We start from the raw sequence: 18,625 nt of genomic DNA, 5'->3' as shown, positions 1-18,625 counted from the left end.
CATAGTAACTGTTGATTGAAAGTAAGAGTTGTTGCTCCAGGTTTAGGAACAATACAAAGCTGGAAGAAACTCTTCACAGGGCAGATTCAGACTTGACTGTCCTGGCCACAGGCATAACATAGTATACATTGTGGAAAAGATACTAAGAGGATTTAGGAAGAGCATCAAAGAGAACTCTGTGTCTTCCCATTCCTCCCCTTCAATCATAGTAATTGAGAAAAAGACATTTCATGAGATGAATTGACACTTTAATTGACACTTTACGACGGTGGTGTAGCCTTGAAATTGAAGTGAGATTCACAATATTGAACCTTGTAAAAACAAAAAAAGTGACCTTTCCACTAACAAAACATATATCACCCTGGACAAAAAGCCAACCGTCTGAAGTACTGTCTCTACTCTGTAGGCCTACTTATAAACCAAACTATTTGGATTATCACAAACAAAAGCTACTATCACTGGGTTTAGCTATGCTGTCCTGTTTCTGTACAGAGGGCTGTGCTGGTTTAGAGTACCAACTGTGGATGGCAGTTTCTAAAGACACAAGCCAGATGGGAATTAGATCTCTCTGCAATTGACCTCGAGATAGTGTTTATTGTTCCAAACACATACGGCTGGTATGAGGAATTTGAGACAAAGGTCTTGGATCCATTTTCACTGCAGGAGTGTGTGTTTTTCAATGCCTTTGTTTTGTGATTGGAGACATCACATCACACTCTCCATGGTGCCAGTCTGGTCTGGTTCCCATAGTCTGTTGCCAAACTTCCTGTCACGAAACTCTTATCAAACAGACGCCGTACACATTTACCAAAGCCAATCAAGTTTGTATTTTATTTTATCAATAGCATGTATTTTAAATACAATACAAATAGGATATGACATTAAAAACACACTTTTCATTCACAGCCACCACTGACTACAGTCAGTGGTGGCTGGAATACAGTCACACGTTTTGTACAATACAGTATATGCATGGGCTTTACATTTCAGTCTTTTGTCTTCCTTCTCATGTCAGGGCGTTTCTTCCCAGTTACATCATCGTCATCTCGGAGAGCTGCAGGGTCACTTGCAATAAATATCAATGTCAGATAATCGAAAATGATTTCATTTTCTGGAATGAAATCATTTTTTTTTCCTTCTAATTTTAACAGCCACACATAATGAATCTGAGGCAATGTCAATAACGTCCATGATTCAGACCATGACCTGCAGTATCTACACGACTGCATCGTTGTGTGCTTCATTGTATGTTCCCCGGTCTGAAGATGGAGAGCCTCTTGGCCTATCAGGAGAATTCATCAAATAACATTCCCCTAGTCTAGCCTCCATCTACCGGCTCTACATTGCAAACACACCGCCTCGTTTCCACCATACAGTTCCAGTACATTGACCCTAGAGTTTGGCACCAGTGCTGTTAACACCAGTGCTGGTAACACCAGTGCTGGTAACCCCAGCTTTGTCAGTTCCACTCCCCTGACCTCATGTGGTTGGGTATGCACTGGCAGACGTAGTGGCTGTAGTAGAAGCCTGTTGGACAGCTGTTGTGTGGCTTTCTGCAGGGCAGCCGGTAACAGCTTGGTGTAGGGGAAGAGAAACAGACAGAACAGTTGGTTTTACTTAATGTAATGTAGTTTCAATATAACTGTGGGCTGCGTGCATGACCCTGCGTGTGTAGGCTACTTATGCGCGTGTGTGTAATCTGGGACCAATCCCCATAGCCTTAATGATTCTTTCCAGTGTTAAAAAAAATATTTAGCTGGAGAGGGGAATTCTGTGCTTACTGGAAAATCTGGTTTCTCCATTCCAAAGAAATGTGTCAGGTGCCTTGCCTCAGCTTCATGTTAAGGGAAGTAAGCAGGATATGAATTCTCACGCTAGAGTTGTACTTCTTATTTAAGTCTTGTTACTATCGGGAAGTGTTTATAAGATTTCTATAGTTATCGTTCCGTTTAACAGATGTGCAGAACTGTGAACTACGTGAATTTGACGTTCCACTGAAATGTGTATTGCTCATTATACCCATTCAGTATTTAACATTATACCATGCAGTATTTAACATTATACCATGCAGTATTTAACATTATACCATGCAGTATTTAACATGATAACATTCAGTATTTAAGATTATAAAGCGGATGGTTCGAGCCCTCAATGCTGATTGGCTGAAAGCCGTGCTATATCAGACCGCATACTGTGGGTATGACAAAACAAATACTTTTTACTGTTCTTATTGGTAACCAGTTTATAATAGCGTTGCATCGTGCCTAAGAACAGCACTTAGCCGTTGTATATTGGCCATATACCACACCACCTCAGGTCTTATTGCTTAATTATACCATACAGTATAAACAATTATACCATACAGTATTTAACATCATACCATTAAGTATTTAAAGCTGCAATATGTAACTTTTTGGGCAACCCGTCCAAATTTACATAGAAATGTGAGTAATAGATCTGTAATTCTTATTAAAAGCAAGTCTAAGAAGCAGCAGATATGTTCTATGTGCTCTATTTCTATGCAACCCATTATTCAGTTTAGTTTTTGCATCTTTTACTTTCGGTTTTGTACACTAGCTTCAAATAGCTGAAAATACTATATTTTTGGTTATTCAAAATACACTGTCCTCGGTTGCAACACTCACTACGAATTCCAAACTGCCTCTGGAAGCAAAGTCAGCACAAGAACTGTCCGTCGGGAGCTTCATGAAATGGGTTTCCATGGCCGAGCAGCTGCACACAAGCCTAAGATCACCATGTGCAATGCTAAGTGTTGGCTGGAGTGGTGTAAAGCTCGCCGCCATTGGACTCTGGAGCAGTGGAAGCGCGTTCTCTGGAGTGATGAATCACTCTGCACCATCTGGCAGTCCGACAGACAGATCTGGGTTTGGTGGATGCCAGGAGAACGCTACCTGCCCGAATGCATAGTGCCAACTGTAAAGTTTGGTGGAAGAGGAATAATGGTCTGGGGCTGTTTTTCATGGTTCGGGCTAGGCCCCTTAGTTCCAGTGAAGGGAAATCTTAACGCTACAGCATATAAGGACATTCTAGACGATTCTGTGCTTCCAACTTTGTGGCAACAGTTTGGGGAAGACCCTTTCCTGTTTCAGCATGACAATGCACCGTGAACGAAGTGAGGTCCATACAGAAAGGGTTTGTCGAGATCGGTGTGGAAGAAGTTGACTGGCCTGCACAGAGCCCTGACCTCGACACCATCAAACACCTTTGGGATGAATTGGAATGCTGACTGCGAGCCAGGCCTAATCGCCCAACATCAGTGCCCAACCTCACTAATTCTCCTGTGGCTGAATGGAAGCAAATCCCCGCAGAAGTGTTCCAACATCTAGTGGAGAGCCTTCCCAGAAGAGTGGAGGCTGTAATGGCAGCAAAGGAGTACTAACTTCATATTAATGCCCATGATTTTGGAATGAGATGTTCGATGAGCAGGTGTCCACATACTTTTGGTCCAGGTCGCAGTTGTAAATGAGAACTTGTTCTCAACTGGCCTACCTGGTTAAATAAAGGTGAAATAAAAAATGTAGTGTATATTTCACAACGGTTTAGATGTTGTGTTTTGCTCTTTTCAAGTAAAAATAACTGTACCTATAACAGTAATAGCTTTTTGTTCCCACGCTGTCTGATCCAACTTAGGTCAAACAACACGTATTATTACCTTGGCCACCGTGACAGCATCATAGTTCTGGGAATAGTACTCGGGGGTTTTCTATAAAGGTCTATGGGGACGTCCAGCATCATATGAAATGCCTTCTGTGTTAGATTCTATTTCTTACCTGCAGTTGTGTGCGTTGAACCTCTTGCCCTCTAGCAGGCAGGTCTGAGGGCTGTCCCTGCACTGGCACAGGCAAGTCTCTGGGTTGAGAGGCTGGCTACGGGGGCACTCTGCCCGGCACACACAGCCACACAGCTCTGGGTCCCAGCGTTGGTTGGATGGGCAGGTCCCCGGGGTGGGCTGGTCTTCACAGAGACACTCACAGGATGCCTGGTCTAGACGCCAGCCCGGCCCACAGCTGGCCTCTGTCAGACCGTTCTGACACACACACTCACAGCTGTCCTCGTCCAGGACTTTGTTGGGGCCACACAGCGCCAGCAAGGCTGACTCCAGGGGTTCTGCACCAGATGGTGGAGAAGAGAGATGCTATTGAGTGTCCCTTATTGACAGACGTCATGTGGTTTAGTACATTTCATTTCAATGTATATCGTCCTAATTTGCCAACCTATGAGGTATCTCTGGGTGTTGGCGAACAGAAATGACTGCACTCGGGTTGTATGGGTATGGAGTTAGTTTAACTTACCCAGCTCTCTCTCAGAGAAGAAGCTTGTGTCCATGGGAACACACAGGCAGCTGGTGGGGTCCCAGACCAGTCCTGTACTGCAGGGAACATCTGGCGGAGAACACCTGCAGAGGGAAGCAGGGACACACAGGCCAGGATCAGATCAGAGGTCTTTTCTTGGCTTAGGGGGACCGCTTGGCTACTCTCACAAAGCATTCCTGTGAAGGGGCTGGACACCATGGGCGGCATGTGGCTCCTCCCTGTGAGAGAGAACTGAATCCCCCGGCCCTCCTCCCTGCTGGCCTTGGCCTGGCAGATAGCCTACACACAGCAGTCTAGAGCAGTTAGGCTGGACACAGGGAGAGGAGAGCAGGGGGAAACATGGCCTCTTCCACATGGCTTCAGTTCAAAGGCAAATGCACACTCAAAGAACTTTTGACCAAATATCTGATGATCTAGCTCATTCCCTTGCATCGTCACACCCTTGTTGTTGTCCACATCAGATAGGATCAGATGGAATGTTTCAGTATCCTTGTCTAAAGTCAGACCGCTATATTATTACATCATTTTATTTAGCAGACGCTCTTATCCAGAGCGACTTACAGGAGCATTGAGGGTTAAGTGCCTTGCTCAAGGGCATATGGACAGAATTTTCAACTAGATTGCTTGGAGATTCGAACCAGCGACCTTTTGGTTACTGGCCCAACGCACTTAGCCGCTAGGCTACCTACCTAAAAGATGTTGTTCAACATGAACCAAACATACCTTATTGAAAACGGTATTGCTTAATAATAATTAAGTGTGTGTGTGTGCACATTGTATCTCGATCGGCAGGGGCAGATGTTGCGTCTCGAAGGTGACTACTCCTCACTACTCACTCACACGGTGAGGTGGGCTGCAGCAGCCCTCCTGATGACTGAGTGCTGGGGCCTCTTGGACAGACACTCACAGGACGTGTGGTTGACGAACGCCACCATCACCACAGAGTGTTCACGGTGAGTCATCTCCAGCAGCTGAGTCCACAGGAGAAACAACACCGTGTCAATGACTGGCCTTCAGATTTGGGGTCTACCTTATATCCTTTCTTACTGTATACTATGAAACGACAACTCACTTAAATAGATATGTTGAAACATGTTAATAGAATGTCCTTACTAATGTTATTACAGTTTAAGAGCAACTTTACTTGTGTCAGCATCGTTGAACATTTTGAATGATATCTAGTTTGTCCTCTGTTGCTCACCGTCTTGTTGCTGTAAGTATGGCTGGTGTTGGTGCAGTACAGACCCTCGTGGGTACAGCAGCCCCCACAGCGGTGCACAGACACACAGCGAGGCATGTAGAAGTGACTGGTGCTCTCTGGGTACTCTTTAGACACCTCCAGACACACCTCCCGAGGACTACACATGGTACGCTGGATCTCCTCCAGAATAACTGGGGATGAATGGAGGAACATTAGCAGACAGGTTATCAGGGATGAATGGAGGAACAGTAACAGACAGATTATCAGGGATGAATGGAGGAACATTAACAGACAGGTTATCAGGGATATAAAGAATATCCTGACTGATATGGAATACAATAGAACATCCGGAACATTCTGTTCTTGACTATCTTAAGTCACCCAGCTAATAATGCTGCTGCGTTAGGATTAGGCTATGTTGTTTGGTTGGTTGCAACATCCAACGACATCGTACCCACACCTACAATTAGATTTTTGTAATGGTGTTGCAAAAGAGAGGAGCCGACTTCGGCGGAAGTCGTGACACTTATAAAGAAACCAATCAGATCCAGTGACTAGAGCTCTTCTAAAGAAACCAATCAGATCCAGTGACTAGAGCTCTTCTAAAGAAACCAATCAGATCCAGTGACTAGAGCTCTTCTAAAGAAACCAATCAGACCTAGTGACTAGAGCTCTTCTAAAGAAACCAATCAGATCCAGTGACTAGAGCTCTTCTAAAGAAACCAATCAGATCCAGTGACTAGAGCTCTTCTAAAGAAACCAATCAGATCCAGTGACTAGAGCTCTTCTAAAGAAACCAATCAGATCCAGTGACTAGAGCTCTTCTAAAGAAACCACTCTGACCTAGTGACTAGAGCTCTTCTAAAGAAACCAATCAGATCCAGTGACTAGAGCTCTTCTAAAGAAACCACTCTGACCTAGTGACTAAAGCTCTTCTAAAGAAACCAATCAGATCCAGTGACTAGAGCTCTTCTAAAGAAACCAATCAGATCCAGTGATTAAAGCTCTTCTAAAGAAACCACTCTGACCTAGTGACTAGAGCTCTTCTAAAGAAACCACTCTGACCTAGTGACTAGAGCTCTTCTAAAGAAACCAATCAGATCCAGTGACTAAAGCTCTTCTAAAGAAATCAATCAGACCAATGTGCAGTTTGTCTCGGTAACTAATTCAATATGGCCTCCTTCTGACTGGCACTGGTCGTGGTCAATTTTCCAGCATGAGTGGTTTCTTTAGAAGAGCTTTAGTCACTAGGTCTGATTGGTTTCTTTAGAAGAGCTTTAGTCACTAGGTCTGATTGGTTTCTTTAGAAGAGCTTTAGTCACTAGGTCTGATTGGTTTCTTTAGAAGAGCTTTAGTCACTAGGTCTGATTGGTTTCTTTAGAAGAGCTTTAGTCACTAGGTCTGATTGGTTTCTTTAGAAGAGCTTTAGTCACTAGGTCTGAGTGGTTTCTTTAGAAGAGCTTTAGTCACTAGGTCTGAGTGGTTTCTTTAGAAGAGCTTTAGTCACTAGGTCTGAGTGGTTTCTTTAGAAGAGCTTTAATCACTAGGTCTGATTGGTTTCTTTAGAAGAGCTTTAGTCACTAGGTCAGAGTGGTTTCTTTAGAAGAGCTTTAGTCACTAGGTCTGATTGGTTTCTTTAGAAGAGCTTTAGTCACTAGGTCTGATTGGTTTCTTTAGAAGAGCTTTAGTCACTAGGTCTGATTGGTTTCTTTAGAAGAGCTTTAGTCACTAGGTCTGATTGGTTTCTTTAGAAGAGCTTTAGTCACTAGGTCTGAGTGGTTTCTTTAGAAGAGCTTTAGTCACTAGGTCTGAGTGGTTTCTTTAGAAGAGCTTTAGTCACTAGGTCTGATTGGTTTCTTTAGAAGAGCTTTAGTCACTAGGTCTGATTGGTTTCTTTAGAAGAGCTTTAGTCACTAGGTCTGATTGGTTTCTTTAGAAGAGCTTTAGTCACTAGGTCTGATTGGTTTCTTTAGAAGAGCTTTAGTCACTAGGTCTGATTGGTTTCTTTAGAAGAGCTTTAGTCACTAGGTCTGAGTGGTTTCTTTAGAAGAGCTTTAGTCACTAGGTCTGATTGGTTTCTTTAGAAGAGCTTTAGTCACTAGGTCTGATTGGTTTCTTTAGAAGAGCTTTAGTCACTAGGTCTGATTGGTTTCTTTAGAAGAGCTTTAGTCACTAGGTCTGATTGGTTTCTTCAGAAGAGCTTTAGTCACTAGGTCTGATTGGTTTCTTTAGAAGAGCTTTAGTCACTAGGTCTGAGTGGTTTCTTTAGAAGAGCTTTAGTCACTAGGTCAGAGTGGTTTCTTTAGAAGAGCTTTAGTCACTAGGTCTGATTGGTTTCTTTAGAAGAGCTTTAGTCACTAGGTCAGAGTGGTTTCTTTAGAAGAGCTTTAGTCACTTGGTCTGATTGGTTTCTTTAGAAGAGCTTTAGTCACTAGGTCTGATTGGTTTCTTTAGAAGAGCTCTAGTCACCGGATCTGATTGGTTTCTTTAGAAGAGCTTTAGTCACTAGGTCTGATTGGTTTCTTTAGAAGAGCTTTAGTCACTAGGTCAGAGTGGTTTCTTTAGAAGAGCTTTAGTCACTTGGTCTGATTGGTTTCTTTAGAAGAGCTTTAGTCACTAGGTCTGAGTGGTTTCTTTAGAAGAGCTCTAGTCACTAGGTCTGAGTGGTTTCTTTAGAAGAGCTCTAGTCACTGGATCTGATTGGTTTCTTTAGAAGTGTCACGACTTCCACCGAAGTCGGCTCCTCTCTTTGTTCGGGTGGCGTTCGGCGATTGACGTCACCAGCTTTCTAGCCATCGCCGCTCCATTTCTCATATGTCCATTTGTTTTGTCTTGTTCCATACACACCTGGTTTTCATTCTCCAATCAATCTACATGTATTTAGTCCTCTGTTCCCCATCATGTCTTTGTGTGTAATTGTTTATTGTTACGTGATTATTTTGTCAGGTGCTGCACTTTTGTTTTAGACCATGTTTGTGGCACTAGTATGTTTTATGTGCTGTCGTTGTTGACCGGTATTAAAGTGTGCCTGGTTAATATACTCCGCTCTCCTGCACTTGACTTCGCCTCCCATTTACACGCCTAACAAGAAGAGCTTTAATCACTAGGTCTGAGTGGTTTCTTTAGAAGAGCTTTAGTCACTAGGTCTGAGTGGTTTCTTTAGAAGAGCTTTAGTCACTGGATCTGATTTCCTTTCTTTGAATTGTTTCTGGCATCATATCATAGAGGTTGGGGATGGTCAATGAAAGGCAATGGAGCAAGATCAACAGTTGTGTCGTGCCATTTCTACCACTTTCTCTCAATAGCATCTGGAGGGAACTGAGGTCAGGTCAGGCCACCTCTTTTCATTGTCGTTTACGTGGTAGTGGTCCACTCAGCTCTCCAGTAGGACCTACATCTTCTGGGATAAGCTCCTGTGATCAGGAAGCAGACACAGCTAGTCTATGCTGACAGCCTGAATCTCTGCTTTTAACTGGAGCACTCAGTCTCTAATGAGTGGGGAGGGGGGAGGGGGGAGTGAGGGGCCTCTTTAACTGTTAGGAAAATGAACAAAGTACTTTCTTTCTCCTTTTAACAAAAACACCCATTTGTGGGTCTGGGGAAAGAGAAATGGGGTTATCACACAAAAATCTGCCCCCTGTGGGATGGGAAGACAGCTTTCTTTCTCTATTGGTGTAGGCTGTTATTAGGGCCAATCACCTGAAGAGTCTTACCGTCAAAGGTGCCGTCGTCAGACTTGTACAGTGCCCCCTCCCTGGGCTTGCCCCAGGCCCAGACATCGTCTTCAGCATGGAGAGGGGTGGAGGTGCGCTGGGTTTTCCTACGTAGGCAATGCTGCACCAGACTGTACTCTGGGTACAACAGCTCCACCAGCTCGTCCACATTGGACACTGTGTCTAAATCACTGAGTCCCTCCCTAACCAGCGGGGCCTGTCAAGGAACAAAATGAACAGATTTATATATTTGATCTAACAAAATTAAATTAAGATCAATTCAGTTGATTATGCACTGCAATATACTTTGTTAAAATGTATTGAGTATCTCAACAGAGTTTGAGTGTCTCAACAGAGTTTGAGTGTCTCAACAGAGTTTGAGTGTCTCAACAGAGTTTGAGTGTCTCAACAGAGTTTGAGTGTCTCAACAGAGTTTGAGTGTCTCAACAGAGTTTATTGAGTGTCTCAACAGAGTTTATTGAGTGTCTCAACAGAGTTTATTGAGTGTCTCAACAGAGTTTTTTATTGAGTGTCTTAACAGAGTTTAATGGGGCGGCAGGTGGTTAGACAGTTGGGCCAGCAACTGAAAAGATGCTGGATTGAATCCCCGAGCTGCCAAGGTAAAAAACTGTCGTTCTGCCCCTGAACACGGTAGTTAACCCACTGTTCCCCGATAGGCCGTCATTGTAAATAAGAATTTGTTCTTAACTGGCTTGCCTAGTGAAATAAAGGTTTTATATATATATATATATATATATATACAGTTGGGGGAAAAAGTATTTGATCCCCTGCTGATTTTGTACGTTTGCCCACTTACAAAGAAATGATCAGTCTATAATTTTAATAGTAGGTTTATTTGAACAGTGAGAGACAGAATAACAACAACAAAAATCCAGAAAAACGCATGTCAAAAATGTTATAAAATGATTTCCATTTTAATGAGGGAAATAAGTATTTGACCCCTCTGCAAAACATGACTTAGTACTTGGTGGCAAAACCCTTGTTGGCAATCACAGAGGTCAGACGTTTCTTGTAGTTGGCCAGCAGTTTTGCACACATCTCAGGAGGGATTTTGTCCCACTCCTCTTTGCAGATCTTCTCCAAGTCATTAAGGTTTCGAGGCTGACGTTTGGCAATTAGAACCTTCAGCTCCCTCCACAGATTTTCTATGGGATTAAGGTCTGGAGACTGGCTAGGCCACTCCAGGACCTTAATGTGCTTCTTCTTGAGCCACTCCTTTGTTGCCTTGGCCGTGTGTTTTGGGTCATTGTCATGCTGGAATACCCACCCACGACCCATTTTCAATGCCCTGGCTGAGGGAAGGAGGTTCTCACCCAAGATTTGACGGTACATGGCCCCGTCCATCGTCCCTTTGATGCAGTGAAGTTGTCCTGTCCCCTTAGCAGAAAAACACCCCCAAAGCATAATGTTTCCACCTCCATGTTTGACGGTGGAGATGGTGTTCTTGGGGTCATAGGCAGCATTCCTCCTCCTCCAAACACGGCGAGTTGAGTTGATGTCAAAGAGCTCCATTTTGGTCTCATCTGACCACAACACTTTCACCAGTTGTCCTCTGAGTCATTCAGATGTTCATTGGCAGACTTCAGACGGGCCTGTATATGTATTCTTGAGCAGGGGGACCTTGCGGGCGCTGCAGGATTTCAGTCCTTCACGGCGTAGTGTGTTACCTATTGTTTTCTCTGTGACTATGGTCCCAGCTGCCTTGAGATCATTGACAAGATCCTACCGTGTAGTTCTGGGCTGATTCCTCACCATTCTCATGATCATTGCAATCCCACGAGGTTAGATCTTGCATGGAGCCCCAGGCCGAGGGATATTGACAGTTCTTTTGTGTTTCTTCCATTTGCGAATATTCACACCAAATGTTGTCACCTTCTCACCAAGCTGGTTGGCGATGGTCTTGTAGCCCATTCCAGCCTTGTGTAGGTCTACAATCTTGTCCCTGACATCCTTGGACAGCTCTTTGGTCTTGGCCATGGTGGAGAGTTTGGAATCTGATTGATTGATTGCTTCTGTGGACAGGTGTCTTTTTTACAGGTAACAAGCTGCGGTTAGGAGCACTCCCTTTAAGAGTGTGCTCCTAATCTCAGCTCGTTACCTGTATAAAAGACACCTGGGAGCCAGAAATCTTTCTGATTGAGAGGGGGTCAAATACTTATTTCCCTCATTAAAATGCAAATCAATTTATAACATTTTTTACATGCGTTTTTCTCGATATGTTTGTTGTTATTCTGTCTCTCACTGTTCAAATAAACCTTCCATTAAAATTATAGACTGATCCTTTCTTTGTAAGTGGGAAAACATACAAAATCAGCAGGGGATCAAATACTTTTCCCCCCCACTGTATATATTATATCTCAACAGAGTTTGAGGTTCTCAACAGAGTGTATTGAGTATCTCAACAGAGTGTATTGAGTATCTCAACAGAGTGTATTGAGTATCTCAACAGAGTGTATTGAGTATCTCAACAGAGTGTATTGAGTATCTCAACAGAGTTTATTGAGTATCTCAAAATACACTAACGTTCAAACGTTTGGGGTCACTTAGAAATGTCCTTTTTGAAAGAAAAGCACGTTTTATGTCCATTAAAATAACATCAAATTGTTCATAAATACAGTGTAGACATTGTTAACGTTGTAAATGACTATTGTAGCTGGAAACGGCAGATTTTTTATGGAATATCTACATAGGCGTACAGAGGCCCATTATCAGCAACCATCACTCCTGTGGTCCAATGGCACGTTGTGTTAGCTAATCCAAGTTGATCATTTTAAAAGGCTAATTGATCATTAGACCACACTTTTGTTAATTATGTTAGCACAGCTGAAAACTGTTGTGCTGATTTAAAGAAGAAATAAAATTGCCCTTCTTTAGACTAGTTGAGTGTTTGGAGCATCAGCATTTGTTGGTTTGATTACAGGCTCAAAATGGCCAGAAACAAAGTACTTTTTTTCTGAAACTCGTCAGTCTATTCTTGTTCTGAGAAATGAAGGCTATTCCATGCTCTGTACTACTCCCTTCACCGAACTGTTCTGTGAACGGAGTAGTACACAGCATTGTACAAGATCTTCAGTTTCTTGGCAATTTCTCACATGGAATAGCCTTCATTTGGAATAGCCTTCACTTAGTCTAAAGAAGGACAGTTTTATTGCTTCTTTAAATCAGAACAATAGTTTTCAGCTGTGCTAACATAATTGCAAAAGGGTTTTCTAATGATCAATTAGCCTTTTAAAATCATTACCTTGGATTAGCTAACACAACGTGCCATTGGAACACAGGAGTGATGGTGGCTGATAATGGGCCTCTGTACGCCTATGAAGATATTCCATTAAAAATCTTCCGTTTCCAGCTACAATAGTCATTCACAACATTAACAATGTCTAGACTGTATTTCGAATCAATTTGATGTTATTTTAATGGACCAAAAAATTTGCTTTTCTTTCAAAAACAAGGACATTTCTAAGTGACCCCAAACTTTTGAACGGTAGTGTACACATGAGTTTGATTAGGAGAATACAATTGAATACAAGTCAGAATCAGAAATGTCTATAACTAAGTTGCAATCCATCCCTAGGGCATCACTGTAACATTATCACTGTCTGCCTCAGAGATCAACACCCACCAAGCAGCCTGGGTGCTACCTTGTCATTATGGAAACAAATGCTGTTGTTGTATCTATCCGAGTTGGTAAAGCTAGACTGGCACTTTGGCAGTGACACCATGGAAACTGAGCCAGTATGGGAAAACTAAGCAATGCAAGATCATATTTTTTCCAATGAGATTAGCCAAGTTCTTTCTTAGAGATAAGGAACAAGGTTATTATGTCTGTTATAATCAAAGTTCTGCGTATTCCGATGAAAGCCTTGAGTTCACTATCGGTATATATATGTATGTAAGTATATATACAGTACAATTAAAACATTTGGACACACCTACTCATTCCAGGGTTTTTCTTTATTTTGACTATTTTCTACATTGTAGAATAAGACTGAAGACATCAAAACTATAAAATAACCCAAAAAGTGTTAAACAAATATAAATATATTTTATATTTTATATTCTTCAAACAGCCACCCTTTGCCTTGACTGCTTTACACATTCTTGGCATTCTCTCAACTTTATAAGGAATGCTTTTCCAACAGTCTTGAAGGAGTTCCCACATATGCTGAGCCCTTGTTAGCTGCTTTTCCTTCACTCTGCGGTCCAACTTATCCCAAACCATCTCATTTGGATTGAGGTCGGGTGATTGTGGAGGCCGGGTGATCTGATGTAGCACTCCATCACTCTTCTTTTTGGTCAAATAGCCCTTACACAGCCTGGAGGTGTGTTTTGGGTCATTGTCTTGTTGAAAAACAAATGATAGTCCCACTAAGGGCATACCAGATGGGATGGCGTATCGCTGCAGAATGCTGTGGTAGCCATGCTGGTTAAGTGTGCCTTGAATTCTAAATAAATCACAGACATTGTCACCAGCAAAGCACCATCACACCGCCTCCTCCTCCATGCTTTACGGTGGGAAATACACATGCAGAGATCATCCGTTCACCCATACCGCGTCTCACAAAACACACAAGGCACTGCAACCTACATGATCTGGCATAGTCTTCAGAGTGAGTGTTTATCATCACACCCGACCTATTGTCAGTTTACCTCACAATTTAAATAACGTAGCCACAGCTCTGTATGGCTCTTGAGTCGAATGTAACCATCAAAAGTCACTTTGCTTGTGTTTCAAACAAATCCTCACTGGACTCTATTGTCCAAATTGACAATCCCTCAATCCCTCTCTCCATTCAACCTTTTCAATGGCAGATATGTCTGTCTAAAGGTGTGGCCTACCACCCTCAACAGTGGAAATAGACATGCACATTATGATTTATTCATTCATTCACCTTCAATGACACACAATGTAGCCACAGAGGAGGAGGTTGTATTGCCAAATAAAGACACACCCACTGTAGTGAAACCAACAACTACGCCCTGAGTAACGAGTGTGGGAAACTTCCTGTCTTGTCTGTTTATTGAATGATAGAGATTGCTTTAGTCAACAAACTGATGTAGTCAACAACACTAGTCTAATACTTTCACAGGCCTATTTCTGAACTGAAATCAGGGTTCTGTGCATAATAAAGGTTCACCATGCAGAAAAAGCATAATCTGGGGAATTGTTATCTGTCCCGTTAACGTACAATATGACATATAATCCAAGAGCAGCAGCCTGTTGTTAGTTACTCACCTTGGTTTCCTCCTCGCCTGGGTAATACTCATCATAGTCATATCCATGAGTGAGATTTGTGACATTGAGAATCCATACGGCTAAAGATAACATCCACATAGTGTGTTGATGATGAAAGGGGGAGCAGGTGGAGGGGGAGATGATGAAGGATCAGCTAATGCACCACAGTTGAACTCTCATCCCACAGAGCACAAGGATTTCCTCTTCCCTTAGCCAGGAACGGACCTTGAGTGTGGATAAGATGAGCCCCGTAGAGTGCCTTTCAAACACACCATTTTCCCCCCAGGAAGGATTTTCTTTCACTTCATACAGCATGTATCATTGTGTTCTTTCCAAGTGTTTCCACAACCTCTGCCACTGAGTTTCCCTCGGAAGGCTTTGTATTTGGATCAGATTCTTTGTAGATTAGGTTAATCAGAAAAGAGGTGTAGAAGATTGAGAGGCCAGATCCCATAGATGTCCTGTAGGTCCAGATGTGGTGAGTGCAGTATGTCTCCTGTGAAGCTAGAGTACAGAGTAGGTGAGGGCAGACACGTGTGACAGCAGACAGGCTCCCTCAGCAGAGTGTACTCGTCTCTCTCTCTCTCTCTCTCTCTCTCTCTCTCTCTCTCTCTCTCTCTCTCTCCTCTCCCACTCTCTATTTTGGGAGGAGCTGCCACCGCCTCTCCGGACTGGGAGTTAGCGTTTGTGTGTTCGTGGGTGTGTGCCTTGAGTACGCTTTTTAAGGTGCTATATTTTCCATATCTGTAATCTCTATATGTTTGAACGCTCACTCTGTATATTTCCCTATAACATTCTGAGGCAATGTCGTCCTCTCTTATCACCTGGCCTCCTGCCTCTCAGGCTGGTCTACTGTACTGCTCTGTATAGATCACCTGGCCTCCTGCCTCTCAGGCTGGTCTACTGTACTGCTCTGTATAGATCACCTAGTCTCCAGCCTCTCAGGCTGGTCTACTGTACTGCTCTGTATAGATCACCTAGTCTCCTGCCTCTCAGGCTGGTCTACTGTATAGAGCACCTGGCCTCCTGCCTCTCAGGCTGGTCTACTGTACTGCTCTGTATAGAGGAGAGAAGCAGAAGCACTCATTCTATGATTCAATGCTATAAAAAACAGCACATACTAAGCTGCATGATGTCCCTACGGCTATAAGCTGTATGATCGTCTACTATCCTCCTCGACCCTCCCATCGCCAACAGGCTACAGTAAACTTTAGATATGTCTTGCCTGTCTTCGTAAATCACTGATGTTTCGACATCACCCTATTCCGTTTTACCCTTGATCTGTACCTTTCACCCTATTTCAGCATTTCCTTGGGTGTCAGTGTTGTCATGGTGATCTGTGGAGTGAATATTCCTACAACTACAATGTTTCTTTTGGATGATTGAGCTACAGAAATAGTTGAACAGTAATAGGGCTGTTTAAGAGTTAGTATGCTGTATGAAACGATTTTCAACATTTTTGGTCCTCTGGTATTAACGCAATGCTCTTTAATCAATGTCTCAATGCAATGAAAGAGTTGATGCAATCTCACATCTTACTTGTTGAACGCTTGAGTCCCCCTAGTGTACAACTGCTGTACATCCGTCATCATGCGTCATGCTGCTGGCGCAGGGGCAGCCAGTCAGGCAGCCAGTCAGGCAGCCAGGCAGCGAGCACAGCTCAGCTCTGACCAGCCACAGTCATTACTCTTATTGATCTCAATCCTCCCAAGTAGGGCCTCATCTACCTGATCTGGCTCACGCATTTCTCCCACAGATCACTCATTTCCTCCCAACAACTGCTCTGTTTCCCCCATTGTTTTCTGCTGAATGGTGGTTTTCAAACTGAGACACACACCTAACAAACTGTATTACTGGAGCACAAGTGTTCAAGTGTATTGCATTGTTCCATGATCTCTCCCATAACTGGGTGAGGCTGCAGGTAGCCTAGTGGTTAGAGCACTGGACCAGTAACTGAAAGGTTGCTGGATTGAATCCCTGAGCTGACAAGGTAAAAATCTGTTGTTCTGCCACTGAACAAGGCAGTTAACCCACCCACTGTTCCCTGGTAGGCCGTCATTGTAAATAAGAATTTGTTCTTAACTGACTTGCCTAGTTAAATAAAGGTAAAAAAAATATAATAAAGCCAGCAGCTGGTCATTGTATACTGTAAGCTCAGCAGCTCTATTGGAACAATGAAGATTTGTCCAGTTTGTAGAATTGATACTATTCTGCATGGCACGATAGTGATGATGAGCTCTTCCCTCAGCCACCTACCTCTCTTTTCTCCACATGTTGAACACCACATTATGTATGGATGTATGGTGAATGTAAAATTCAATGAATAGAAATCCTGTTTTTAATGTGGCGCAGAGTGCTGTAGTTGGATTTTACAGTGCACAGTAGCAGGTCATGTCAGTGCATATCTTAGATATCTGTGTGTGCAGTAAATCTCTTACGATCGGGGACGTGTTGGAGCTTGCACCTAACGCAACTCAAAAATGTGAACTCTCCTATGAGACAAAGACTAAGGTGTGAAGGAAGGGGAATTCCAATATGGCTGAAATGGTAGACAATAACCATAAAATAGGTAATAAAATCTACACTGCTAACGTTAGTCTGAGAACGAACAAGAGAATTCAAATGGAGAGATGGATTGGTACGTAAAAAATGTGCATGAATCCATTTTAAAGGATGTACCAAAGCATAATGTTGATGTACCTGTTTTATAAACTACACATTGTTAGATGTAACAGATCTCTGTAGATTCTCTTAACAGATGTGATCCGATGACAACAAAGGGTTGACGGTCAACAGATGGAGAAACACCAGTTTGACTCTGCCAAATAGAAGACAAAGATAACTAAGTGTCATCTCAGTGCGTACAGACCAACTTGGACTCAGGGGTAGACGTAACATAGTAAATGTAAATACAGCCACTCCAATTAGTATGCTATGTATTAATTTGTGGTTGTCCATCATCTATTTCGTATGATATGTCACAAATTACAATTCGTATAATATGTTAAGAATTTGCAAAATGTATGATATGTTACAAATCCAAATTTGTTATGGCTAACGTCAGCTAGGTCGCTATACATTTACTATGTTATGTCTAGTTTATGAGACCAGGCTGTGCAGACAGACAAAGGCTGCAGGTGAGACATGAGAACAAGGTGGAAGGAAGCTATTCAAATCTATGCTAAGATCCAGTAAATCTCTGTGATGTGACAGGCAGACAGCTTCCAGGAACCTCCTCCGGCTCTGGATTTACTGGCAGGAAACTCAGTGGAATGTTGTGTTTCTCCCACATACACTGTAGACCATGGCCTGGGGCCCTCAATGTGTTCATAGAAAAACATTAACGTAAACCCACATACCACCAATGAAATAGGACCAAGAGTAGTACGGATCCATGGTACCGTATGTACTCATTGGAGATGGATGATTCAGATTTCAGATGGAAATTCTGAAAGGGAAGCCATTATTTGGCTTTATTTTTAAAAGCGACCCGTCACAGGAAGGTAGGCGTATGCCGCACGTCACTTCTTCACAGAAGAGGTATTTTAATATATTTTTTTTAATTATGCGGTTTTTTGGCAGAAATGCCTTCTGGAACATGTGAACTTTCATGTGCCTTAAAAATAAAGTTTTATTCCATCTGTAAATATGAAATGAAATAGTTAAATTATGAGCCTAGTTGGTTTAGCCACGGAAAAATACAGGAACCTTCCCGGTAGCCATGAGTTAATGGATGGACTGGACATGCTGGGAGATGAGTTTGTATTGGTCTGCCATATAGCATGCCTCTGTCTATAACGTGAGCTGTTCAGTACTGTATGTGTTGATAGTCCTTTCTGCCACAGCGTTTATGAAAGATATAACATTAGCCATCAATAACTACAAAAGTGTTTCTACTTTGGTCAACAACATTGATGCCCTGAATTTAGCAGGCGCTATCGACAGATCAGTTGGAAAAGTTGTTGGGCTACTTTCTGCACATGCCACGGTCATTGTTAACCGGAGTGACTTGACACAACGCTGGCCAAACAAGACGTAGCTACAAACAAAACGGAGTTAAATGGTTCCAGTCTGCTGTGAAGCGTTCATCCATGTAGAGTGCATTCGGAAAGTTTTCAGA

General features: G+C 42.7%; 1 protein-coding gene across 1 annotated transcript; it reads right to left on the bottom strand.

Annotated features, from left to right (window-relative positions):
• Nucleotides 1-803: 803 nt before the first annotated feature.
• Nucleotides 804-15,072, bottom strand: LOC106563734 (vascular endothelial growth factor C). Its single transcript, XM_014129562.2, has 7 exons — nucleotides 14,506-15,072; nucleotides 9,249-9,465; nucleotides 5,536-5,726; nucleotides 5,175-5,305; nucleotides 4,314-4,417; nucleotides 3,792-4,128; nucleotides 804-1,574 (listed from the first exon to the last, which is right to left on the bottom strand). Exons 1-7 carry the CDS (start codon nucleotides 14,602-14,604, stop codon nucleotides 1,460-1,462), a joined length of 1,194 nt encoding a protein of 397 aa, XP_013985037.1. The 5' UTR covers nucleotides 14,605-15,072; the 3' UTR covers nucleotides 804-1,459.
• Nucleotides 15,073-18,625: the final 3,553 nt, after the last annotated feature.

This window comes from Salmo salar, chromosome ssa11 (assembly GCF_905237065.1).
Source record: "Salmo salar chromosome ssa11, Ssal_v3.1, whole genome shotgun sequence".
NCBI classification, from domain to species: Eukaryota; Metazoa; Chordata; class Actinopteri; order Salmoniformes; family Salmonidae; genus Salmo; species Salmo salar.
Note: the sequence above shows the minus strand (reverse complement) of the source record. Positions and strands in the feature narration are given on the sequence as shown.